The sequence below is a fragment of the Tyto alba genome, unplaced genomic scaffold (genome assembly GCF_018691265.1).
Source record: "Tyto alba isolate M040663 unplaced genomic scaffold, T.alba_DEE_v4.0 Super-Scaffold_6, whole genome shotgun sequence".
Lineage (NCBI taxonomy): Eukaryota > Metazoa > Chordata > Aves > Strigiformes > Tytonidae > Tyto > Tyto alba.
Window position 1 is genome coordinate 55320972 of NW_024881327.1, and position 25550 is coordinate 55346521.

Below are 25550 nucleotides of genomic sequence, written 5' to 3' on the forward strand. Positions count from 1 at the left end.
TCCCCCGGTGTGCACCACCACGAGACACCACGGGCGCCTCCCGATTGCCCCTTGCCGGGGCAGTTCAGGCACCCCCATCTATGCCTGGATTGGGAGAGGATGAACCGAGTCCTGCAGGCGCCTCTTCCTCTCCGGTGATAACTCACGCCCCTGGCTCAGAAGCTGATTTCACCACATCTGCCTTCATCAGGGGTGTCCGGGCTCCAGGAGCACCGCTAAGCTGCTGCCTGGCTTGAAGCACCTCTCCAAGCACGTCTTGGACCTTCTCTTTGCACCACCCCATCCACCCGAGGTTGAACATGAGCGAAACGAAGAACTTGAGCAGCCCCTCTGAAAGGAAGGGGGGTGGTGGTGGCAGCTCTGCTCTCTGGCAAAGACCAGATTGGGAATTCCCGCTGGAAGACCCAATCCCACAAGTGTCCTGATGGGGCAAGAGGAGGAACCGGGAAAAGGAGCAGGCTGTTGTGAGGCCCAAATTACTGCCCCGGTCTCTGAGTTGCTGCAGCAATCCCTCTGCCCTTGGTGGGCTCCTTTCCCATTCGCCCCGGACAGGAGGAGAGCACCCCGAACCCAGGTGCTGTGGTGCCTTACGGTCAGCTCTCACGCAATCAAACACAACTGGGGAAACGTCCCCCAGGACTGGGCGTGCAACTGCTGACAAACATGCAGGACTTTGGGTCTCCACCTTCTCTCCTTCCCATTGCAAAGCCCGAGGACTTGCCTGCACTCAAAGCGAATGGAAGCCATGCCCTGGCCAAGGGGGTGCTCATTGCTTCCCCCCTGCCTCCCCAGCACCACTTCTACCCCCGAGAGCAAGGCCCTGGCTTGCCGGGGACTCCCTGCCTGATGAAGGATGGCTCAGGCAGGATTCGACCCTTTCCGGGTGGCAATGCGTACGGCGCTAGCACGAGCTGTACAACTTTGGCCTTTCTTGTGGAAAAACACTGTAAATGTGGTTTGGCTGGTGGCGAAGCTTTCCTCCTCGGAGCCCCGTGAAGCTGGGGACACGGCAGAGCAGAGCTGGAAGGGCAGGCTGGGGAAGGAGGAATTTGATGCTGAGCTAAGTTTATGGGTCCATTTCAAGGCAGTGTGAAATTTGCCTCCATGATTAAATCTAGCTACGAAAGTTCACTATAAAAACAACCCACGGCAAGAAATTTATTTCCTAGCTTTTTGCAAGACATGGGAAGGAAGGGGGCTTGAATTATTGTTTGGGGGTTTGTTTTGCAGTGTGGGGGAGAGAGGGGAGGCTGGTGAATATTTTACGGTCGTGAATAATGCTGCAGGGGAGGCAGGGAAAAAAAAAAAAAAAATAAGCTCATATCACTAGAAAAGTGTTGACAGGGCTGCATTTCTTCTAGGTCGCTTATGTGCTACAGAATACAAAGAAGCAACCCCGCTTTTTCGAGGAGGAAGCGAAGCCCCAGCGTGTTTGTGCCCAAGCAAGCCTGGCCCGGTTCAGCATGTGCATGTGGGAGAGAATCAGATCCCTTATCCCGCAGCAACTGGGGAGCCCCGGCTGCCCAGGACACCCCCTGGCAGCTCAGCCCGGGGGAGCCTCTGCTCCATCAGGCTGTCCTGCAGGGCCAGCCTTCGGGGTGTTGAGGAACTGCCTCTCTGAACCTCATCCCATTGGGGCGTCTCACGTCTTCGTAACAAGCAGACAGCTGAGAGCGCTCGATACTGGACTTTTACCGGGCCAACTCACCTCTTTGATCTCCCTGTTGTTGCCAGCTCCGACCGTTGCATCGTAGGGCCCACGGCACTTGGGTTTATGCACCTTCCCCCTCCTCGGGGCGGCAGCTGAGCAAAAACCCCAAGCGTAAAGCTTCTGCTGTGCATTCGGGCACAGCCTTGCCAATACCTGGAGGAAGACTCCGGGCATCATCACACCATAAGTGTGAGATAGTCATAATATCTGCCTTGGAGCACGTGCCCTTATTCCAATCCCTGGAATCACTCGCTGCAATGATATTTTCTCAGCCTGGCACCATTTCCTTTCAGGCAGAGTTTATCAGGCTTTTCCAGGGACACGGGGCCATCCCGCTGCCAGTTCGGGAGCTCCAAGCCTCGGGGTCCCAGTCCTGGCCAGTTTGGGAACAGCATTCTTGGACCTTCAGTTCTCCACTCAGACATGCTCTGTTCTTCCCTCTCCACACACCCATTGGAAAGCAAAACTCACAACAGTAACTCCTGTCTGAGTATCACAGAGGCTGCTGGTGCCTCCCAAGCCACGTCTGCTGCCCCTGCCCTACTACAGAAGACTGTTGTGTCGTTGCATCAGCTTGTTGCAGTCCCACTAAAATACATAAAATATGACTGCCCTGTCTGACTCTGCCTTCCTCTGCAAAAAAAAAATGTACTTGGAGCCCATTTAGAATGTTGCATTTTGGCTATATGTGGAAGGAAAAGAATCATTTTGTGTTTTGCTTTGCTTTCTGATGTCACCAAGAAAGACAGGGAAGGACAAAATAAAGAACAGGAAGCAGGAGAGGAAAAAAATCAAAAATTAAAAGGCAATAGCCTTTTTTCTTTTAGCTTACTGACACCAGACAGAAATTAAAAATTTCAATCTAATAAAATATTAACTGCTTTTAACAAAAAATCAGTGCTTGAAACTCAAAATTTCAAACCAAAACCAGCCAGAGCACAGAGATTTCTTGGTACAACCTGGAGATTCAGTGACGACCAGAACAAAATAAGGGGATGAACCAAGGACCCAGTTGCTGAAACCTCACACATCTGGCTATATATATATATATATATATTTTTTTTTTTTTTTTAATTAAACAATGGGGAGGCCACACACTTACTTCCATGGTAAACTCTCACCCTATCTAACAACTACACCCAGCCCAGGCTGACCACGAGCTCTCAGCTGATTGAGAGCATCGTGTTACGAGCCGCCGCTGCACGGCACGAGCCTCCCCCGTGCAAAATCCATCGCAACGGGGACGTCCCCGCGTGCCCCACCACTGGCAGCAGCTCCTGGTTCCCAGCTGGGGCGGAGCTGCTGGGTGCGGAGGAATGCTCCGCCTGATCGGCCCCGGGTGAGGGTCTGGCCGGTTGCAGGTCAGTACCAGGAAGATGTCAGGGCACTAGAATGAATTTGCAGACAAAGGAACAAGAATCGATGAAACCAGATGGAGCTGGGAAAGCCCCAGTGCCAGGGAGGGAGGAATTTATTCTTGGCTCCACTCAGCAATAGAACAAAACAAGCTGTGAGCTACAGCCCCTTCTTCCCTGCTTTTCCCTCAAATGCCTTTGTACTTTTATCTCTAGGTGGGGTTTTGACCCCAAACCTCCCTCTTTCTCATATCTCTCCTAAAGACGTAACTCTAGTACGACTTCTGGGATGTCACCAGCTGATCAGTTATAGAAAAAACCCTTCCGAATGTCAGGTTTGTTGTTATATCCAATACCAGAGCCAGCAAACTCGGAAACTTCAGCTGCACCTTGCAGCAACAGGGTCTCAATTATTCAAAGAGACCTGTGCAAGCATCACTGATACCTCACGGCCCCAGGGTTATTCCTGGGATTATCCTATAGGACCACCAACTTCTAGCCATGCGAGTGGCAGACACCCACCACTGCCAGATGCCAGATGTCCCAAGACCTCCAGCTCTGCGCCCAAGTAGGTTGTAAATAATCTGCTTAAAACTTGGATGGGCCCCTTCAGTTGAGAGCACAAAGTAGAAGAAATTAAATGAATGTAAGAGCTCCTCGAAAAAGAGCCTCACAACAACTGCCCCATCCTTCCCACTGGATAAACCAGACAGTCTCTTGCAGTTTCTTCTATAGAAGTGGGATGGGTCCTCTTCCAATGACTCTCTTTGTCTTTGCAAAGCAGAATATTTTGTGTTCTGGCACCAATACTTCATTTTCTTGTTGACACCTAACACCAAAGTCTAGTAGCAGAATAAGTATGAAGACAACATCTATGTTCCTTGGTCTGGTTTCTGCCAATGACATGGCATGACATGGGTTTGGAATCGCCAACAATGTTCCCATACTCAATATGTTCATCTCCTGGAATTTCTATTATGCAACACTTTTCAGATGGTATATAGACAACCCAGCCAGGTCTTGGAAGCTCCAGCCTATTTCCAGGTCCACTCAAGCATCAATAGTTTTTAACTTGTATATTGAGGTGCTCTTGAAATTCTACCCTGAATGTTCATTTGTGCAGATGAAATTTGCTCAGACATCCAGTGTCAAACTTTTTCTGCCCTAGAGGACATCTAGAATTCAGATTTGGCAGCTATATTCAGCTACTGCTGTAACTGGCACTCGAAGCTGAACATTTCAAGACCAATTTCATGCATTTTCCACCTCCACCGCGCCTGCGAGACGTGGGAGCTGAGCGCCTCTCTGACTGGGTGCCCAGCGAAACGCGATCCACCGCCAGCCTATCTCGGGATTGCTCTCCACGGGCTCTGGTTGTACCATGACCATCCGACAACATTTTCTACAAGAGTCAAGACCAGCCAGGCTTAGACCTGGGGATTTAAAGTTTAAACCCTGCAGACATCTGCTCTTCTCTCTGTTGGCTGGAAGCAGAGCGCGCAAACACGTCAGCCTTGACAAATCTGCCTTTCTGCCCTCACTCCCCCCCGCAAAATAACGGCGCTCCAACCTGCAGTGCGTATTGACCCTTCCACCAAAACGACTGCACAATTTGCAATCTCAAAACCAGCCTTCTCGTGGGGCTTGGCAAGCTGCAAGCGTGCCGTGGCCGTGCAAACGACATGGCCTGACTTGTCCCTGGCTGCTAGAGAAAGATGGCACAAAAAGAAGTGTGAACAGAAATGGGAAATTCTGAATAAATGCTGGGGGAGGATGTTAAGGAAACACGCGTTTACATATTTTCAGAAGAGCGGTCCCAAAGATGGACTTCCTCCTTCACGGGGATTTTTTTGAAATTCAGAAGGGGGTAAATGCCTTTCTGAGAAGGAGAAGAAAAATCTTTACAACATTACTGCAACAATAAAAGATATGGATGGAAAAACACTCTGAAATGGTTAAAATGTTTAGAAGAGCAGTAATAAGAGCCTACACTTCCAACCTATAGGTTGAATCGTTGCTCAGAGGATTTACAGGCTCCTGCTTTCCCTTGAGGTGCCCTGTGGGAAGATTGAAGCCTCAAAACCCCAAGTAATCCCAGCACTTTGAAGCTTTGGAGATAAAGTTCCCAAAACTTCCAGTGCTGCGACAAGGATTAAGCGATCCTGGCTAGCACTGGCATCCCCAGGGCTTCGGGGGCTGGTTCCACCGCGCGGCACCTGGGTGTTCCCCAGGTTTGCAGGCTCCCAGCTCCCCCCAGACCTGCACGTCAGAATTAAACATCATGAGGACCCTCCTGCCCAGGGGCAATCTTGCTTTTGGGGAGATTATTTGCAGTGTGGGTTGGGGTGACTCATTCCTGCGGTCCAAGGGGAGCTCCCGCCTGCGAGGAGGCAAGTGGAGCAAACAAAGGAGAGCAAATTGAAAGCTGCTTTCCTCCCAGCAGTGCTCTCTCCGAGGGCCAACACCAGCAAGGCTGGGCGCAGGTGGCTTTTAGCAGCTCAGGATTTGCCATCTGACCGTTTTGATTTAAATTCCACTTTCCATCGCCTGCGTTTAAAGTTCAGTGCATGGGCTTTTACAGCAGCAGTAATGAACCTGGAGTTCAAACAGCACATGGCGAGATCAAAAATTGCCAGAGCGGAATGTGTCCCACAAATACAAAGCATGGCTTTTCATTCATTATTTTTTCCTTTACAGAGAGGTTTTACAAGCTGTTTATTTTCTGATACAGTGTTGGCAGACATGTGGTCGGAGGAGAATCAATATCAGCACAGTGGGATGTATTTTCTTAAACGGTTTATAGGGGGGTCTTTGCTTTTTCAAAGGGGGATAATTGAATGTAGTACACACTGTACTTTTGATTTGTTTAACATGAAGCGTGAAATGGGTACAGCTATGATTCTGTCAATCAGTTTAACTATCCAGCAATTCATTTTGAAGCTAGGCCTCCTCGCAGGGATCGTCTGGCTCGAGGGATGGGGAATTCACTCAACATCTTCCCCGCCAAAGCGCCAGCTCCAGCCCAGGCTGCGCTGGGACCCTGCTGGCCCCACAGAACAACCTGGGATGGGGGTCCCAGGTGGGATTGGTGGGTGCAGATGGTCCCACTGCAACGGGGTGTCTTCGTATTCAAACGAACACCGAGGTTGAGTTCACAGCGGCAGGGCAGGGAGTGGGGACGGAGACTCGGGGTTGGGTGGCTGGAGGGGTTTGAGTTTCCAGGAGGGGGTCACGGGACAGAACCGAGTCTCAAAAGCAGGGCTTGTCCCTGCTGTCCACACAGACCCATCAATATTCCTCTAAATCTCCAGGTGATGAGCAGGAAATTTAAGTGAATAGCTCTCCCTCCCCTAAAGCATTCCCCGAGAGCCTGTCCACTTTTCACCAGCGTTTTGCCATGTATGCACCCCAGCTCCATCCCCGTTTCCTCCCGCTCTGTGCAACTCCCAGCCCACATCTGACTGTCGCACTGCGCTCACTTATCTCAGGAACAGCAGAACCAACAGCCAGCTACAGATGTAGGAAGGAGGGGGCTGAAATCACGTCCACTTTTAACTCCCCAACCGAGTCCACAGCTCTCTTACTACACCGAAGGCTTCTTCACCCTGAATCCCAAACCAAAGCTGTTCTTCCCATCTCTGCATCAACAGCACATCCCAACCCATGCTCCCCTACGTGTCCCTCCTGCTTACACCCTCAGGCGCTCAGAGGCAGGTCCTTCATTTCACCCCTCTTTAGCCCTTCTGTGATGTTATTATACAGCACACTGCCCATTATTCTGTGCTGGAGACCAGAAGTGAATATCTAACCATTCCCATGGAAATGCCATCTCCATCTTGGGAGTAGCCCTGTTGTGGAGTAGGCACCTTGGAAGTCCCACACAACCTGGAGAGTACTTTGACACCACTGCACCAATATTCAGCTGCCTCCAGTCCAGAGGAGTCTTTCCAGGAGGGGTCAGTCCCTCCAGACTCTTTATACAAAGCCACCTCTAATCCTGACCCCACAAATGTTGCATTAGAGATGTGGATTTTTTAAACCAATTTCCCCACCTGCCCACAACTTTGCGTTTCAAATAACGCAAAGGTGAGGATGGGCCTTGCACAGCTCCATTTGTGCTGCAGTTGTGCAGGTCTCAGATCACGCAGCACATTTCACCCCAGAGTTACAAGGCGAAGGTAGAAACGTCTGTCCAGGGACACTCACCTTTTTTGCGACGTAACACATCTGCTCAGCAGGGAGATAGTCAAAGGGGAAGACGAATCTCCAGTTGAAGTTGCCCTCTCCTCCCATAGACCTGTAGTGCACATCTGTCTTTTGCTTGTTCTCCTCATGGCCAACCAGCCAGCTGCAAAACGCAAACACGTTGCATGAAAAACTAGAAACTCACCAAGGATTTTGTAGTTCACTCAACCTTGCAGAGGCTGTGAGCAGGTAATAAAATGCCTCTCACCCCCGTGGATGCCTTGGGCTGCTATCTGTAGGGATAACCTGGAGCCCCTAGGAGACTTGAGAGGGAATGCAACAGTCCCTGCAATGTTGGGACATGAACCAGTGCTGGTGGTAGCAGCCTGAGATGCTCTGCAATCTCTTCTCCTCCCTCCCCTGAGTTTTATGGATGTTTTAAAGACTCAAGACCACCTTAAGGTCTGGCTCAAATTTGTCACTTAGCCATCTGTAAGCACACAGCAGCTTCCAACCTGCCTTGGTGAGAGCTCCTTTCCCCTTTGCACCCACCCCAACAAACTGGCCCTGTTAGTTAGCCCCTAAAGCCAGTCCTGTTGATGAGGCAACCATTCTGAAGGACCAAAAGGCCATTTTTTGCCCCCTCTATTCTCCATCGATTTCTCAAAGATTATTATTTGAAAGTCCTAAATGGCCAAGAAATTCTTCCCCAGGAAAATCCCAGAGTGGCCAGACCCTGATGTGGCCAGGGTGGTCCCCAGCGGCTCCCCTTTGAGCCGGCTCCTCACAGCACAGTTCCCCTCCTGATCTAAACGAGCTTGCTGTGGTCGCTCCACAACCAGACCAGGGGCAAACTGAAAACTTTCCATAACAACTACTTTTTTCCAGCTGTGAGTTTTGCAACTCTCAGGTTTTCATTCTGCCTTCTGTCCCTGTCCAAGATTTTTCAGTCTTCAGCAATCAGCGAAACAAAACAGAACAATAAAACACATCCATTTGTGTATTTAGAGCCCTTCTGGAGAAAAGCCAGAAGATTCAGAGAGAATCTCTAATGAAAACAATTATCTCGTTTGATTGTTTTCCACTTAAATTGAAAATAAGGGGGGTTTGCCCAGCCATACAAATTATTCCCTCTTCTCCAGTGCTTGAGAGGAGCACACAACCTGTCCCAAATATGTTGTGGGAGACAGGGAAGGGAGGTCTACTCAAGTTCATCCTACAGCACACGATACATGCACATGTGCTACACGGAGAGCAAGGGTTGGTGGCATTGGGAATTGTGCGATGAGGTTACACTAATACTTAAACTGTGGTTGGATTATTTGATTTGATCTGATAGGATGCAAACGACAAGCCTGTATGTTTATCCACATCCTTCAAAACTTGGCAGGGACGCTCGGAGGATGCAGTGTGAGCGCCCTCTCCTTGCAGGCAAACAAAAGGACAAAGAAACGGTTTGATTTGGATGCCTCGTTGGCACGGGGGTTTTTTTCTTGCAGAATTTGCTGCACACACACACCCACACACACACACCCCCCCGCAGGAAGGGGATGCTAGAAATCAAAAGCATTCAAGTCACAGTGCCCCAGAATTAAAAACATAACGTAGGAATGGCCATGGTGACCAACCAAAGACCCATCTTGCCCGGTATCCTGCCTCTGAGCGGGGCCAACAGCAGACGTCCAGGTAAAAGTATTGAACTGGGGCAAACAGATCCTGATACCTTCCCAACACACCTCTCCAGGCTCCAATAATTTGCAGGTCAGAGATTTTCTGAGCCCTAGATAATGCTTTTATACTTAACAGAACTGGTAGATTTTTAGCCCATTAATTCATCCAGTATTTTTTAAATCCATGCGACTTAAGGTATCTGTAATATCCAAAGGCAAAATTAGGTTCTTAAATATAAGAGGCGACCTTGTTCTCAAAACTCACACACCTCCCTCTTTTCTCAGCACGAGTGTAAGATTTGAGGACTCAGGCCATCCTTTTATTTAAGAACCCAAAAGGAGATGCAGATGAGTTTTAAAGTTGTCACATATTAGCACATAAATCTTAGTAGCGGTGCTTTGTTGGAAGGGAACTCTGGAAACTTGCAATCCAATTGGCTCAAAGCAATACTGGCTTTACCTTGAAATACCTTGAAAAAATTGCAAGATGATAAGTGAAAACCTCCCACCTCCCATTTGACCTGGTCCAGTGTTGGTCCATCCTCTTGGTGAAGTAAAACTTTTTATTGGAAATTTCACTTACCAAAACAAGACAAAAATATCCTTCCTCTATGACAGTGACAGAGAAGGCTGTTAACTCAAAAAATACTTCTTCAGTTCCTCATGAGTATGATTTCCCTACACTACCACGCTTTTGTCTACCTACAACACAAGTCTTCAGGAAGGGAAGGTCTCTGCACTGAGCCTTGCACAGCCTGAACTGTGTTGAGACCCCTTCGTGTTGTTGTAAGACAAGACTACCAATAAATAACTGATTCAATTAAATAAAATAAACGGCAATTGCTTCAGGCATAATAGAAAAGCTCCTATTTCATTTGCCTGCCTAACTGACTCAACAGTAATTTACATGCTATGTAGAAGATGATGTCTAAGAGACTGAGGTTCCAGTCCTGGCCTTGCCTGATGGGTCAAATGGAGAATAAGCTGGCAACAGCCTCCTCGGAGAAGCACTGTGAGATCTTCTGAAGGAAAGCCGCAGGTAAAAGCTCTTTATCCGTGGAGCTCACCCTAAAGTGGGCTCCAATCTCTGGCCAGGCTGACCCAGAGATTTGGAAACAGGTCCAGCCCCTGCTCAGGAGGCAGCGGCGGATGGAAGGAATGTTCCCCACCAAAGCGGCACCAGGTCACGGTGGTGACGGTCACTCGGCCCACGGGATGCCCTGTCTGCAGGGCAAAGGCTTTAGCACGAGAAGGACCGTTGCTTCTCCTCCCAGTAGGATTAGCTAGGCTTTATCCAGAGATGCTAGTGATGCGGCCATTTCAGCTGGGAGAAGAGGAAGTTGGGCAGGATTTTTAACTCATTTACAGCACTGCGAGATTTGCTTGGTCATTGGGGATGCTGAAAGCCAGGCGAGGGATACCAGCAAGCGCTGGATGCTCTCGTTTTCCCTGCAACACCCTGCAAGCACTACCATTTCAGAGCCCCAAAGTGCACAGGGCAGCTTAGCTGGAGCTGATAACAATGCACTTGATGTGAATACCAGGTAAGCAGCACGCATTCTGGATTTACAGGAGGAAAATTGGGATTGTAAAAAAGGGATTTACAGTCTGTTTCAAAATCCTACCTCTTCCTGTCCATAAATCCAAAGAACGCACAAAATAAGTAAGTCCCTTGGCTGGGATTGCACCATTTTACACAAGATAAAACATAAATGGAGTCAGGCAGAGAAGGGAATGTGCCAGAGAAGTTACTGCTGGTTGCCACATTTTTGTGTGTTTCAAGGAAAAAAGGGAATTCCAAAAAAAAAAAAACAGCTATGCAAACAAACCAACCTATGTATATGGAACGAGTCCGTGGCTGTCTCGGGAGAGGAGCTGGGAAGGAGCCGGCAGTGGAAATGCAGACTACGTGCCCCTCTCTCTAGTGGCCAGGCTGCTTCCCCACATCTTATCTCTCTAAATGTAAATATTGTCATGTCGGCGTCCAAGAGATGCAAAGAAAAACTTGACACTGTGAAGCAGCTACGAGCCCAGCAGCAACGTGTCTGCCAAGAAGCTGGATCTGTAGCTGGAGAGGTGTGAAGGGCCCCTTCACCCCCGTGGGGGTTCACGGCTGCCCCAGCAATGTTGATGCAAGGGCCACGTTAACTCCTCCGCTGCTGCTCTTGCGCCTTCGGGCTACGGTACCCAGAGGACACAGAAGCAGGGTGGCTTACCCTTTGACGTAGATGTCACTCATCTTCTCCCCTGTGATGCTGAGGTCATCGAGGATGACGTCCTTGGTGTTCCAGATGATGCAGCGCAAGAAGAACCTGGACAGCCCCGGGAACAAAAGCAACGTGAGCGGGTGGAAATCTTGGTGCAGAGCCCACCTCAACAGCCTGGCTGTGCTACTCAACTATTTAACTGAAGGAGCTAAGATGCAAGTCATCTTTCTCTGAAGATTTTGGGCAGGTGAATCCCTCCCCACCTGACATCTCCAAGCTCACTCCTCTCCCCTCACAAACAGGAGGTGCTGGAACCAGCACTGCACTAAGAAAGGAAAAACAAGTCACCTCTTGGCTTTGCGTGGCGTGACGTTGAAAGGGGGGCCAGGCTGACCCAGAGATTTTGGAAACAGGTCCACCCACATCTGTAGCTTTCCCTGTATGGAAAGAAAGACGCATGAAGCCTGGTCAGCCTCCTAACTGGGTTACCTTCACCTCCTAACTGGGTTACCTTCACCTCCTAACTGGGTTACCTTCACCTCCTCAGTAAGACCTAGTAGTGGAGAGAAAATATCAAGTTCTCCAGTGTTCCTTAGTTAAAAACTAAGGTTCCCTTAGTGGAAAAGTGTCATTAAATATTATATTAAAATTATTTTAGTGATAGCTGGGCATATGTTAATGGCTTGTGATATGTGAGTGGTTGATCTGAGTAAGCTGAAGTTGTGCTCTGGCTTTACTCTCCATGGCTGAGTATCTTTACCGAGGGACAGACTAAAGACTAGGTCCATGGGAGGTGTTGGAGAAGGAAGCAGCTCATTTGTTTTCCTTGGTATCACCAGTTGTCACCAGCTGGACAGCTGGTTTGTGGGTTTCTGATCATGGGAGTGGACGATGGAATGAGGAGGGGGGAATCTAATTCCACCTTCACAAAACCCTTCCATGGACAGAGCAGCAGAAATGCAGCTGAAATCTCAGGGGGGGTGTTTTCAGGTGGTCTCTTTTACTGTAAAACACCAATAGGTGCCAATAAAATATTTTATTGTGCAGTCTCAAGGGTTGAAAGCAAAAAAAAAAAAAAAAAAAAAAAAGCCATCCTTTGACAATCAGCCCATCACAGAAGGGTTTGTGGTTTGCTTGCTTTTTGGCAAGCAAATCTTCCACTTCAGCAGAAAACTTGCAAAGCCCAACACAGCTTTTAGCTCCTTACAAAGAGCCCAACAGAGCCAGCCTGTTCTGCGGCTCTGGAGCAGGTCAGAGCTGGGTTTTGGGGAACTGCTTGGAATGCAACGTGGACTGAGTCACACAGGTTAATCCCCTGGCCCCAGCATCACCCCCACGGACACTCTTGGTTAGAAGCACCGGTGCAGGGCAGACCCCCACTGCTCTGCCCGTGCAACCCCGTGTCAGGGGGGAAGCCCCCTTCCTCACCTCCACGGCTGGTCCAACAAGACTGTGACCCTTGTAAGAACAGCACAGACCCACCTGTCAACTGATAGCACCCACCTCCTGCCTCTAATTATCATTTTCACTGGGTGAGTTAACATGAAAAGGTGTTAGAGTAGCATTCACTTCTGCTGACAGCTCTCCTCTCCCACCACTGGAGAGGGGGTCTGGTTAAAAATGAACCACGGAAGGGGAAGGGCTGTAGCGGTGCCGATCAGTGGCTGTGCACATTTACACCAGCTGCAGAGCCAGTCTCTTGAAATCTCCTTTGCAATGCAACTGGAACGTGTATGACAGATGATAATTAATCATTTTGTTCTTCAGGAAGCAGCATTTTTTGATCCGCATGCATAAAGCACACATATGTGCTAATCAAAGAAAAGGGGTTAGGCTAAGTACAGATACCTGGACTTTGACTGGTTTTGGATGGAAGCCCATTTCGTTTTCATTTGGCTTAAAAACATCCAGTCTGCAACACTACTAACACTTCACACCTCCGGGGGTGGGTTCATGCTGCAGAAAGGACGCTGCTGCACCGCCAAAGGAGCCTGCGGTGTCATTACCATTACAGAAGAATTGGGCATTAAGATTTCCAGATCAGAAGTGGCTTTCCCACAGTAAGTAAATAAATAAATAAATAAATAAATAAATAAATAAATAAACAGACAGACAAACAAACAAACACATAAATAAACAGATGAGTAAATAAATAAATAAATGGATAGATAGATTAGATAGGTAGGTAGGTAGGTAGATAGATAGATAGATAGATAGATAGATAGATAGATAGATAGATAGATAGATAGATAGATAGATAGATAGATAGATAGATAGATAGATAGATAGATAGACTGATAGATAGATAGAATAGATAGATAGAATAGATAGATAGATAGACAGATAAATAGATTAGATAGATAGATAGATTGATAGATAGATAGATAGATTAGGTAGATAGATTTGATAGGTAGATAGATAGATAGATTAAATAGGTAGATAGATAGATTAGATAGATAGATAGATAGATAGATAGATAGATAGATAGATAGATAGATAGATAGATAGATAGATTAGATAGATAGATAGATGATAGATAGATAGATAGATAGATAGATAGATAGATAGATAGATAGATAGATAGATAGATAGATAGATAGATAGATAGATAGATAGATAGATAACTCAGGAGGCTGCAATCAATCTCTCCAAGCAAGTCAGGAGCTCCTGGGAAAAGCCCATCTCCTGGGGCAGGTACCCCCAGCACAGCTCCACAGCGAGCCAGCCACCTGGGTCGGCCTTGGATCGAAGGGAGATGATGCTCTTGATCTTGTCCTGGACACGTCACGCCACCCACCTGCTCGATTTCTGGCTGGAGAGGGCTGTAAAGAGGTCTCGTCTCCACGTGCTCCGGCACCAGCCCTTGCTTCCGCAGGGCGTGCAGGGCGAGACGCTCCTCCACCGGCCCCAGGTGGGGGTTGAGGGGTTTGCCATCCTCTGCCGCAGAGAAAAAAAAAAAAAAAAAGATCAGCGGCACACCGCGCCCCAGCCGTGGGTGTGCGGGGCCCAATCCTGACTGCCCCGTGGGAGCAAGCACGAGCCCACCAGCCTCGCTGCAGCCAGGAGCGAGCAGGAGGAGCAAGCAGCCTCCGTTTGCAAATCCATCATCATCACAAACCCTCTGGGGCACAGGGCAACGCGTTCCCAGTGGGACACGTGGGCAAACCACCGTGCAATGGGATGGGGACCTGCAGGGAGTCTCCTGCAAATGCACACACACACACACACACCCCTCGCCAAATCACAGCAAGTGAAACATTGCAAGGACCGAGTCGAAGCCATGGAAAGGAAAGTCCAGTCTTTGATCCTGCTCAAGGGTTCAAGCCCCCTAAAATCATAGCAGTTGGGGCTGTAGGGTCCCCAGTAACCCTCCAGCCCAGGCTGCTGCTCTGCTACTGTTCCCACACCCAGCAGAGGTTTATCTAACGTGTGATCAAAACTCTTCAGAGAGAGGAGACGAAAGAGCCTGCTCCGGTGTCTTTTTTCGAGCACTCATGTGATGGATGTTTTTTAAATCCCATCATCTAAAACCATCCAGGATCTGCAGCTGGGCAGAGAGGAGTGCAGCGGGAACGAGCTTCCTACAGGGTCCCACTTCTTCTCTGTTGGGTTCAGGGTGAAAGACAGAAATGAGAGGCGATGGAGGGCCATGAAGACACCACCAGCACAGCTCGATGGCCGGTCCCAGTCCCTGCTCTGCACCTCACTGGCCCCACTGGGGTATTTATGGTTTTTCACTGAAATGGGCCAGCACACAGCGAATGCCGAGCCATCCATGAGCAGACCTGAAACCTTCTCCACCTCCTCACCCTCTCCACACCAGATCCTAATCCTGCCACAAGTCAGACAAGACCTAGGAATAATTGACTTTTTTGCCTTCTCTGCTCCAGCATTCAGGATCTGTTATGTCCATCCAGGTACGGAGGATGGCCAACTTGGCCTTGGCTGAGCCTGCTTCTGCCTCCCCAGCCCACGTGCCATGCTGGGACTGGTGGAGGACATCACCCCCCGCCATGGTCGCCTTTCAGCCACAGCATTTCAAGGCTGTGCACCTTCGAGGACCTTTGAAATGAAATGCGCTCCATAAATATTATTACAGCTCTGCAACTTTCAGGTGATATATCCCAGCTCCTTTCTTGGCAATATCTTGAAGTGGTTAACTTCAGACATGTGGGCTGTTTCCCAAGCAGTGGAAACCTGGCGTGTGTGTGTGTGTGTGTGTGTGTATGCACAGGAAAAAGAAAAAGCCCCTCTCAGAAAACAACAAATGTGGGGGTTATGGAATAATGGTCCGGGTGCAGTGCTTGTAAAACCCATGCTCTCGTGTTTAATAGCTTCACTTTATACCGCCAGGTTCAGATCTGACATTGCTCTGCGAACACAGCTGGTTTCCAGATCTCCTTGAGGTCAAGCATCAGACTTTGTTCTGTTTTTTGAACTGATTGCCATTAAAGCAGAGGAGGGTGAAAGGCAGGGGCTGGAAGAGGGGGGAAGACCCCGCTTGGTTTAACACCTTTCCAGCCCTTGCTGAAAACCTTTCACATAACGAGGAGCTGCAAAGGAGCCGTTGCTTCCCCACTCCTCCTCCTCCTCCTGAGGGGAGAACCATGAATTTGTGCCTTGGTTCCCAAGAGCAGGGAGAGGGATCAGTCCTGGGCTGTGCCTTATCTCGGGACTCTGCAGGCCAAGTCCTCCCTGACGGCTCTGCAGTACTGTAGTGGCCTTAATGAAGTCAAACTGCAGCTCCTGGGCCGTGTACAGTGGGGTTTCACATCCTCCCTGGGCCAAAACAGCCCTTCCATGCTTTAAAGTGGAGTTTTCTCTAAAAGGCATACCTCTGCCCCCAAGGGTGCCAGTTAGACAGGCACAAATTGATGACCGGGATATTGCAGGTGTTGGCGTCGGGGGTTTTTTTTTTGTGCAAACAAGAAAATGCCTCCTGCAACGTGCAGTGATCTTTTCTCCTTGCTGGCAGAGGCTGATTTTGCGTTTCCAGCTGGAGCACACCTCACCCGCCGAGGCGGTGCGGCGGTGCGAGAGGCTGAGCGCTGTGTGCATGATATTGTCTCCCTCTAGTGACTTCAGCCCCAAAATGCAGAGAGGCAAAGGGCACAACTGCTCCTCCAACCCAAGGAGCAGCTGGAAGATCCGGCTGGAGCCTCTCTGGCTGCGATGGGCTTTGCTGCTCCCAGCCTGCGTGTATTCGGTTTGCCGCAAGCAGCAAAGGGCAGTCACTCAAGGCCAAGGTTAACGTGGCTGGATCGCAGGTCGGGGTGCAACCCGCAGCCTTTGGGGCAGAGCCAAGCTTGGGAAAGGTGCAGAGCCAACCTCAACGGCAAGGTGAGGAGGACGGGGATGTGCCCGTCACCCAGTCATGGCCTAACCCCCCACCGTGATATGTTCATGACCTCCAACTCTATCGCTTGCACGGGATAAAGGAAAGCTATTTGTGGTCCTGAAGCAGCCCCATTACCTTACCCAGTTCAGAGATGATGTACTCCTGCTCCCTGAAGGTGATTCGGTCGGACTTGTAGGTGGGAGCCTTGTAGCCGTGCTGCAGGGAGAAGAGGTGAAGCAGCTGGGAAGGACGGAGTTGGTCTCGCCACTGGTTGGGTCCAGAGCTGAAACCAAACAGGAGGGAAAAGAGCAGCTCGACACATGAGGAAACATCTCCCAGACTCGCCAAGGGGCAGCGGCAGCGTTGCAATGACGAGGGCTGGTCCGAGGAAGGTGAAGCTCGCTCTGACTCAGTGCCCACTGGTGAACGTGGCTGCATGTCCCACAGCCCCCTCAGCCCCCACCTGCAAGGCTGGGGTGCCCTGATACCCCCTCAGGGCCATCAGGTCACCTTTCAGCTGGCTTTGTGCATGGAGGGGTGGTGACCTCACCACAGTGTGCCCAAGAGGCATCAGGGACGTAACAGGATTTCCCCCCAGGGCATTTATGTTATTTGAAGCATCCCACGTTTCTGGAGGCGCCAGGCCTCAGGGAAGTCCCTCAAATGTGGGGCTTCCCTGATGTGAATCTCAAGACATATCTTTGCAGTGAATGACAGCACCAGCCAGGTCCCCCCGGGACATCCCTGGAACAGCAGACCCCTGGGCTGAGACATCGCCCTGGTCCCCACGGCCAAGGGCAGGCACTGAGACCCCCGGCCCCGAGCCCACGGGGGTACCCACACGCAGTAGGTTTGGGGGAGGCCGCAGCGCGCCCCGTATTTTGACAGGAACCGGTTCTCCAGGTCTATGATGGTCTCCCCGATCTTCTCATCCTTCGACAGGAGGTCGTAGTCGTAGAGCGTGATCTTCAAGTCCTTCTCCAGGGGCAGAGTGCAACTCAGCTCGAACATCCTGCGCGAGAGCCAGAAAATAACCGTGAGACGGAGGTTCATGCAGCCGAGAGCCCCACGGGAAACAGACCCACACCCCAACCCGACCCACCAGTGTGAGGAAGGACAGTGCACCCACTGCACATCTTTGTCACACTGGTCCAGTACTGTCGGTGCTGTGTTGTACTGGCTTAGCCTGTGGATATACAACTAAGCAAACATGCCTTGGGTTTTGCCTAGTTGAATTATTCTTGAGCAAACTTTGTCCCTGCTTAGTTTCTCCATCTGCTAATTGGACGTGATGGTGGTCACTGCAATATCCAGGGAAAAAGAGCAGCAGATGAGAGTCAGGAATCATCATTCAAATGGAATTTGAAAAGGGGAGAAATGACAGCTTTGGAAAACCATCAGCTCTTTAAGCCCAAAGAGCAAATGTCCAAAACAGGAGCCAAGACTGCCTGGGCCAAGCCTGTGGTCAGAGACTGTCCTTCAAAGCCTCCTTGTCCTCTCCTCCCAGTCCTAAGCATCTTTCTTCTGTGCCGTCTCCTCTGCCTTCATTACACCACAGTCCACATACTGACATAAAATAAAGCAAGAGCAAACCTTCCTTTCTCTCTTCAAGTCAAGGACGGCAAGAAACAAAGCACCAAGACACTGCCAAAACACAGCACCCTGCCCCAGCCCAAGCCGGCGCTGGTGGATGTTGGCGATGTGGAAGGTGGTACGACCCGGGGAGCAGGAGGGTCTGGGTCTGATCCAGCCCTACCAGGAGCCCCTCCACCTGCTGCTGGGAGGCAGGCAACGCTGGGGAGAAACACGATGCCCATTCCCACCGCCAGCACCCACCCCGCAGCAGCTTTTAAGGAGGGGAAGTGAGTGATTATGCCACCAATTAAGAGTGCAGGAGGAACTGGGGTCAGCAGAAAGTAATTAGCTAAAGCTGGACGGCAGCCAGCCGCCCAGGGAAAAGCTCGTGAAACGGGAGGTTTAATAGCCTCCAGCAGCCAGGACCTCGGTTTTACATCTTGCTTTAAAGACTGGGTGGGAGGTGCAGCACGCTGTCTAGACGGCCGCTGGCCAAGAGCCAGGCTTGGCAAAGGAGGACTTGCTCAACCTAGCAGAGCTCACCAGGGTCTAGCTGTGGGCTCCGTGACAGGGCAGTAGGTCCTGGCCCACCAGAGACCAGGGCTCCCCACCACTTTGCGTTCACCGTAGGAAAGGCAGGGCTGCCATCTCCATTTGGCAGGAGAGGAGTAAAGGGCTGGTCTGATGCACGCTGCCCTCCGAAGTCTCACCAGCATCACCCTCACCAACCCTCTCCCTTTTCCTTCATCCTCGGAGATGGCGTATCTCCCTCTCCATCTTGCTTTGTTGGGAAGGTGTCACAGCATTGACAGCCTGAGCTGGCGAGAGCCACCTAAGAAAACCAGCTGGACATCATGTGGACTAGGGCTTGACCCCTGTTTGTGCTGAAGCATAACTCTCTACGCCTAATCCCAGCTTTTCTGGGAGATCAAAGTCCTGTCGACACGTGGAGGCTGGGCACCAGGTTTTCCTCTGCCTCCCTCCACTTTGCGTGGTCCCTGTGGTGCTTTCCAGCTCTGAGGAATACCCTGTTCTGAAAACAACACTATATTTTGCCTTTTATCACAAGTTTGTGGCCCTATTGCGAGGCAAACAACTCAACCAGTCCATATCATGTTTATAGATAATTCTTTTTCAGAGCACTTGATTTTGAGGTGTCCCATGCCACAGCCTAATCAAACAGGTCTCCATTCATCATGTCTTTTCGTCAAACACATAACCAAAGTGCCTAAATGAGAAGCAGAGTTTCCCCAGACTCTCTACCATCAGTGGGATGAGGCAGATGCCTCCACAGGGGAATCTCAGGCCCAAACAACCCTCCTGACATCTCCACTGGTGATAGAGCAGACCCAGCCCACGCTCCACAGCTCAGAAGTCCCAAAGAGAAGATAAACACAAGCCACGGTGGGCAGGACAGCGGTGAAGGTCAGACTCACTTCAGCAAGGTTGGACATGAACCAAGAGCACACCAAGGGAATCACAGAACGGTTTGGGTTGGAAGACACTTCATCTAGTCCAACCCTCCTGCCGTGAGCAAGAACATCCTCCACTAGATCACGTTGCGCAGAGCCCCATCCAACCTGACCTTGAATGTAGGTTGGAATGGGAAGCTCTGGCCGGCCCAGCTCTATTCCCTTCAGTATGACATTAAAAAAATCCCACGGACTCCAGATTGAACCAAAACTTACTTTCCAAAGACAGGCTCCAGCGTGCAGGAGAGGTAATTTTCTTGGTCATTAATGGATTTCTTTCCCACTGAAATCTTCACATAGGGATCGCACTGGAAGTGGGCATGAAAATAAATGCAAAAAAAGTCATTGCACAGTAATATTGATGGTGAAGGAGTAACTCTGCCTCTCCTTGTCCCAGCAAACAGGATCTTCCACCACCCGTGACTAACAGGACAGTCTGACCATTAACTACAAATCTGTGACCAGGGGCAAGAGCTGCCTGCACTGCAACTCCTTTTTGAGGATGACCGAAGGAGCAGTTAGCAGTATGGGACAAGAGCCCAAGCCCTTCTGAGGCCAATGGCATGGAAAAAGCAATAAAAGAGCATGAAGAAGACTACTTATGGCTTCTTCAAGTCCTCAGGATGTTCCTGTTCTCATCTGAGTCACCTATTTTGGGGTTCCAGCAAGGTCATAATTTTTTAAGCTTAAGGTCTACTCAAAAATAGATTTACAAATTTACTAAAATGTCAAAGGGAAAACATTTTGTTTCAAAAAATGTGGCTGAAAAAACATTTATTTCCAAGATGTTGCAACAAATTAAAAAAATATATATAAAAATGGAAGCATTCTTTAACATAAAGCCTCATTGTGCATCTAAAAATTGTATCAGATATTTTTACACTTTTAGCAAGTTTTTAAGCTTCTCTCTCACAACTAAAACTATTCTGGGAAACCAGCATAAATTTGAAAAGTGGTTAAATTAACTTGAGTCAGCATTTTTGCAAGGGGAAGAAACACCAAAAAAAAAAAAAAGAAAAAAGAAAAGAAAATTCACCTAAAAGATGTCACCCAACTTGAGTCCAGTATCCAGAGGGACCCACCACCTTAGCTTGCATTTTAAAAAAAAATAAAATAAAATAAATAAATAAGGCAAAAATATTGGCTAGTTTTGCTCCCTGGAAAAAACACCCAGGCCAAGTTCCCAAGTTCCTCATCACTTTTCCTTGACCTGCAGGTTTTTTTAAGAAGCAAAGGATGGAAAAGCAGTGCTCAGGGAAGGTGAGGAGGGACTGGGCATCCCGGGCTCTCCTTTTGTCTCCCTTTGACTGTGATGAGCTTTAGGAGACACCACAGCACCGGGGGGAAGTCTGTGGGTCAAACTTGGATTGGTTTTGGTTTTCAGTGTAGAAAAAGCATTTTTTCTACTCCCTCTTTTTGATCTGCAGGAGTCTCTTATGGGAGATTTCTAAGAAATTGAAAACTTTCGTTCCAAGTCCGCTTTCAAAAACTGGGCAGATTAAAAAGCAGGGGGGGTTTTGTTCATGTCAAAATATTTCCCACACTTCTTTTTAACTTTTTCTCCCTATTTTACAGTAGAACAAAGAGAATTAAGAAGGGTTTTTCCCTGAGTTTTTTTTGCAAAGTGAAACAAAATGAACATTTTCTTTTTGAACCAACACAATTTTCTTTTTGCACTGAATTTTTCTTCCAGACTAGCAAAGCTTTGCAAAAATCAGTCGTATGAAAGACATAATTTTGTTTCCTTTGGCACCAAAAGGAAAAAAAAAAAAAAAAAAAAACAAAAAACCAAAACAAACCAACACCTCATTTAGCCATTTTAACTAGTCCTACTGAAAAATCCTTCAGGATGGAGAAAGAGTTGGCTCCTGGGATTCCAAGAGGTTGCAATGGAGGCAGAAAGAAGGTGTGGATCTCCTTTCTGCTGTCACCATTGTTTCTAAATCTTAAGCCGTACATGCAAATTTTGATCAGGTTGGAGCTGGCCCGCTGAAAGAGCCCTCCCTGTGGGCCAGCACTGAGGTCCCTCAGAGCCTTCCCCAGCAGGATACCTTTCCATTGGTGTCCTTGGGCTGGAGATCGAAGGCCCGGATGATGTAGACCCTGACGAGACACTCCTGGGGTCCTCTGGCCGGCAGCTGGTGGAACTGCCGAGGTGGCATCGGGACTCGCGGGTCATCCGGGAGAGGGTAAATCTTGAATGAACCCTGTAAAGAACAGCTGTGTTCAGCTGTGCTTGCACACCCACACATGCAGATGGGTCTCCCGTGAGCCAGCTTGCAATAACAGGCTGCATGGTTGCGTAGAATCAGAGAATCGTAGAAAGGGTGGGGTTGGGAGGGACCTTTCAAGGCCATCTAATCCACCCCCCTGCCATGAGCAGGGGCATCTTCAACTAGATCAGGTTGCTCAGAGCTCCATCCAACCTGGCCTTGAACGTTTCCAGGGGTCGGACATCTACAGCTACAACAATGCTGGGGCTGGAGCCCAGATCTTGGTCTAATAGACCAGATCATGTCCTGCCAGTCTCTCCACGGTCGAGGGAGCCAGCACCAGGGTGGTGAGCTGCCTGTATCATCCATCCCTTGCTCGAACATCGATGCACGCTCTGTTACACCTCTGCACAGAGCCCCTCTAGCCTGTTCATCCTTTGCCTCTTTCTACTTCACTGTCATTTGAGTCTTCAGTCTATTAAAGAGGTGAGAAGGAGCCTCACCGCCAATGTGAACTAGCCCCTCTCAAAAGTTTAGGCTGAGACTTTTGCTGCAGGGACAGTTTTAAGGGTTCCTGAACAAGGCAGCTGGTTCCTGAGAGAGGGACAGGAGGAAGAGAGAGAAAATGCAAAAATTTACAAGTGTTTTATTCACCAGAGCTGATTTCCTCCCAATGAAGTGGCAGAAATCAGTCTCTGGGTATTGTCTGGTGGAGGAGAGCGCTGGGTAAGAGTGAGGATTAAACATAAAAATAAAAAGCTAGAAAAATTTAATCCCTTTTCTCTTGCAAATAGGCTAAAGGTTAAAAAGATTAAAAAGAGAGAAGGGTACATTGCTCCTCTGCACTGGACAGGCACCTCCAAAGGGAGAGCTCTGAGCACCAGCGTGGTGAGACCATCGGTGCCCACACAGGCTACCGCCACCCCCCCAGAGGAAGAAGGTACCCCATCGCTTACACCCAGAGTTGGTTTCAGATGGGTTTTCGCTCCAGGATGACGGCACAGCCTAGTCTGAGCCTAGACTGAGTCTGAAGCATGCAAAGCACTTGCTGCTGGGAATACAGCAGCCAGATCTGCACGGGGAGGTAGTTCAGCCTGGGGCCAGTGGTCAACTTCTATGGCCTATTTTCCGCTGAAGTCCTACCCAAAAATAGTGAATTGACATCATCCCACTCAGCAGCAAGACCTCCCACCCAGCATCGTGTCTTCCCAGGTACAGGTAGAAAGAGAGACCATCGCACCTTGAACTCCCCCACGACCGAGGGGTCATCATTTGAGTCCTGCGAGCGGCCACGATACAGTTTGAAGGTGTGGCAGAAGTCGGAGAGATGCTCAAAGTCCTCCACGTTCTCCAGCTCCGTCTCGTAGACCTGGGGAGGGAGAGACAGGGGGCGAGGGCAGGGGCTGCTCCCGGGCAGAGGGGGACCAGCAGCATGTCCCCACCGATCTGGGACAAGGCTTGACCCAAGCTCCTCGGTCCTGGTGAGATACCAACCCCAGGGACAGAGTCCTGGGACCTGTAACGGTGCCCCCCGGGACAGTGATGAAGAACAGGCCTTTGCCAACCCTACAATCAATAATAGCACTTCACAGAAGACCCAGACTAAGCCAAGGTCTTGGAGAAGGTTTTTCATCAGCCAAAGAAAACCTCTTGCTGGGAACCTTTTCCTTAAGACCAGGGAAGGTCTTCCCCATTTTATATCTATTTGGACCCCCTGTTAATTTTATCACTTCTTGTAACAGGGTACCTAAATCTCCCCCCTTCTCTAAGCTATCTCTGATTTTCCTTATTGCTCCCACACACTTTTCAGGGTGGCTGTTCCCCATCTCCTCTGTCGTTTAGAAAAGTCACAGTTTCTCAAGGGCTGCAAAGTCGAAAGAATTTTGCAAAGAAAATTGAGTATTTGAAATAGTTATTTTTAAAACAAAAGTACCTGCTCTCTGGGGAAAATGGGCTTTTTTTTTTTTTTTAAACCTTGGGAAAAAAAAAAAAAAAAAGCCCAAGCACTTAAAAAAAATCAAAACTTGTGGAAAAACATCATGGAGAGTGCAGATCCAATGAGCCAGGATCAGCTGAGGCCACTTACCTTCAGGGTGTCAAAGCCCTTCTCTAAATAGCAGCCACATTTTTCCCTCTCTCCTGTGGAAGCATAGAATTTGCTCCACCAGTCGATAAATTCTTCCTCCTGCAGCAAGGGATACCAGAGTTACACATCTCCACAAGCAAACCCCAGCGATCAACAGGGGCCGCATCACCCATCGTGGCTGGGTCTGGCGGCTTTCTGTCCCGCAGAGGCGAGGAGGCGACCGCAAACCCAACCCGCAGCTCCTCACCCCCTGGGCTCAAGGCTCTTTTGGGATGCTTCCAGCCCAAATCCAGCTGTTGCAGCAACACCATGGACCCGGTCCTGTCAGCAGAGAGGATGATTCTCCACGGGAGGAGGACGAGGCAGAGCTTTCAAGAAGAAAACCTGAAGCATCTTTAGGCCAGGGGCAGATTTTGGCCGTTTGGGTGATGGTCTCCCCAGGACCTCCGTGCAGGACCACCAGGGGATGAGACAAATTAACTCTCATGTTAACGTGGTCCCAACAGCCTGAAGTTCAGGGAGAACGTGAGGGCTGCTCTTAAATTCAGCCCCTGCTTTAGGCTTTGCCTCGAAGGTTTGGGGGTTTCTGGGACGGGGATTCGCTTTCTGGTTTGTGTCCCGGCACCGTCCAACCTCCCCATCCAAACAAAGCACGGAGGTAAACAAATAAATGAATAAAATGCTTATAATTCCAATTAAAAAAAAATGGTCCTCGGGCACTGCATCTCTCTCAGGAAGAACGTAACTCTCTTCTCATTGATATTATACAAAGAAACGGGCAAAATTTGTACAACCTCAGCCTCCCAGCCTCACAGCCCACAGCTGCAACGCCATTAAGGAGCATTTGCCTCGTCTGTTATGCAAACTGGATTTCAGCTCCAAGGATGCTGTTCCAAGAAGAAAGCCGGCTGCCGGCTTCAGCAAATGTATATATTTTATAAGAGCACCATTTTTTGAAATTTATACAAGCGAAGATGAAGGGGCTTTGACTGTGATTCATGAAACATTCCTGAAAAATAATGATGTCTTATTTTAGAAGTCCACAAAATTCCATCACGCTGACCTAATGGAGGAATCATAATAGAGGTTTATTGGATTTATATTTTAAGCCAACGGTGCAGGCTTTAAATTGCTGTCTTGAATAGACATTGTTTTTAATAGAAATATTACATAAATTAACTCTGAGGCCTCTGCTGCCTCCCTTTTTTTTAAAAAAAAAAGAAAAAAAATTTGCCTTTCATCGCTTCCCCTGTTTTATTGTTTAAAAAGCTACACTCTGACCATCATGGCTTTATTACGACATTCCACAGGTACTGAGTTACAAAGAAAGCACTTAAACTAATCTGACGACTTACCCATGGTATCTTCTGCAGCCCCAAGACAAAGAATTTGGTTAGATATTTTTGCTGATTTCTACTGATGTTACAAGAAAAAGGAGGAATTAAAAAAAAAAAAAAAATAAGGAGGCAAGGAGAGCAGCTGGAATGTTAATAGTGAAGGATATTAATCCATTTGCTTGCAAATGGGAAAGCCAGGGAAAGCGATGGCTCTGGCTCCCCCCCCCCAACAAGCGACTGAATTCAAGGATTTCATTTAGCAACCCGGCGATAGCCAAAATCACCTCGTGTTTTATCTTGGCCGTGGTACAGGAGGGTCCTCGGAGCCGGGGTCTGTGCCCTGAGCCCTGAGGAAGAAGGCTGAGGGACCTCAAGCATCCTCCAAGCCCTCTCCAACTTTC

The 25550-nt window shown here is 49.1% G+C and overlaps 1 protein-coding gene across 10 annotated transcripts in view; it reads right to left on the reverse strand.

Annotated features, from left to right (window-relative positions):
* Window positions 1–25550, reverse strand: part of DYSF (dysferlin) — a 103254-nt gene that overhangs the window by 12424 nt on the left and 65280 nt on the right. For 5 of the 10 annotated variants that reach the window (XM_042807877.1, XM_042807874.1, XM_042807876.1 and 2 more), the window contains 11 exons: window positions 25168–25179; window positions 23813–23911; window positions 22967–23095; window positions 21565–21720; window positions 19730–19821; window positions 17308–17478; window positions 16607–16749; window positions 13926–14065; window positions 11477–11565; window positions 11138–11233; window positions 7273–7414 (listed from right to left, as the gene is read on the reverse strand). In XM_042807877.1, the coding sequence (XP_042663811.1) occupies window positions 7273–7414; window positions 11138–11233; window positions 11477–11565; window positions 13926–14065; window positions 16607–16749; window positions 17308–17478; window positions 19730–19821; window positions 21565–21720; window positions 22967–23095; window positions 23813–23911; window positions 25168–25179 (1269 nt within the window). The remainder of the gene's footprint in view (window positions 1–7272; window positions 7415–11137; window positions 11234–11476; window positions 11566–13925; window positions 14066–16606; window positions 16750–17307; window positions 17479–19729; window positions 19822–21564; window positions 21721–22966; window positions 23096–23812; window positions 23912–25167; window positions 25180–25550) is intronic. The other 5 variants (XM_042807882.1, XM_042807880.1, XM_042807881.1 and 2 more) reach the window with 1 other exon arrangement.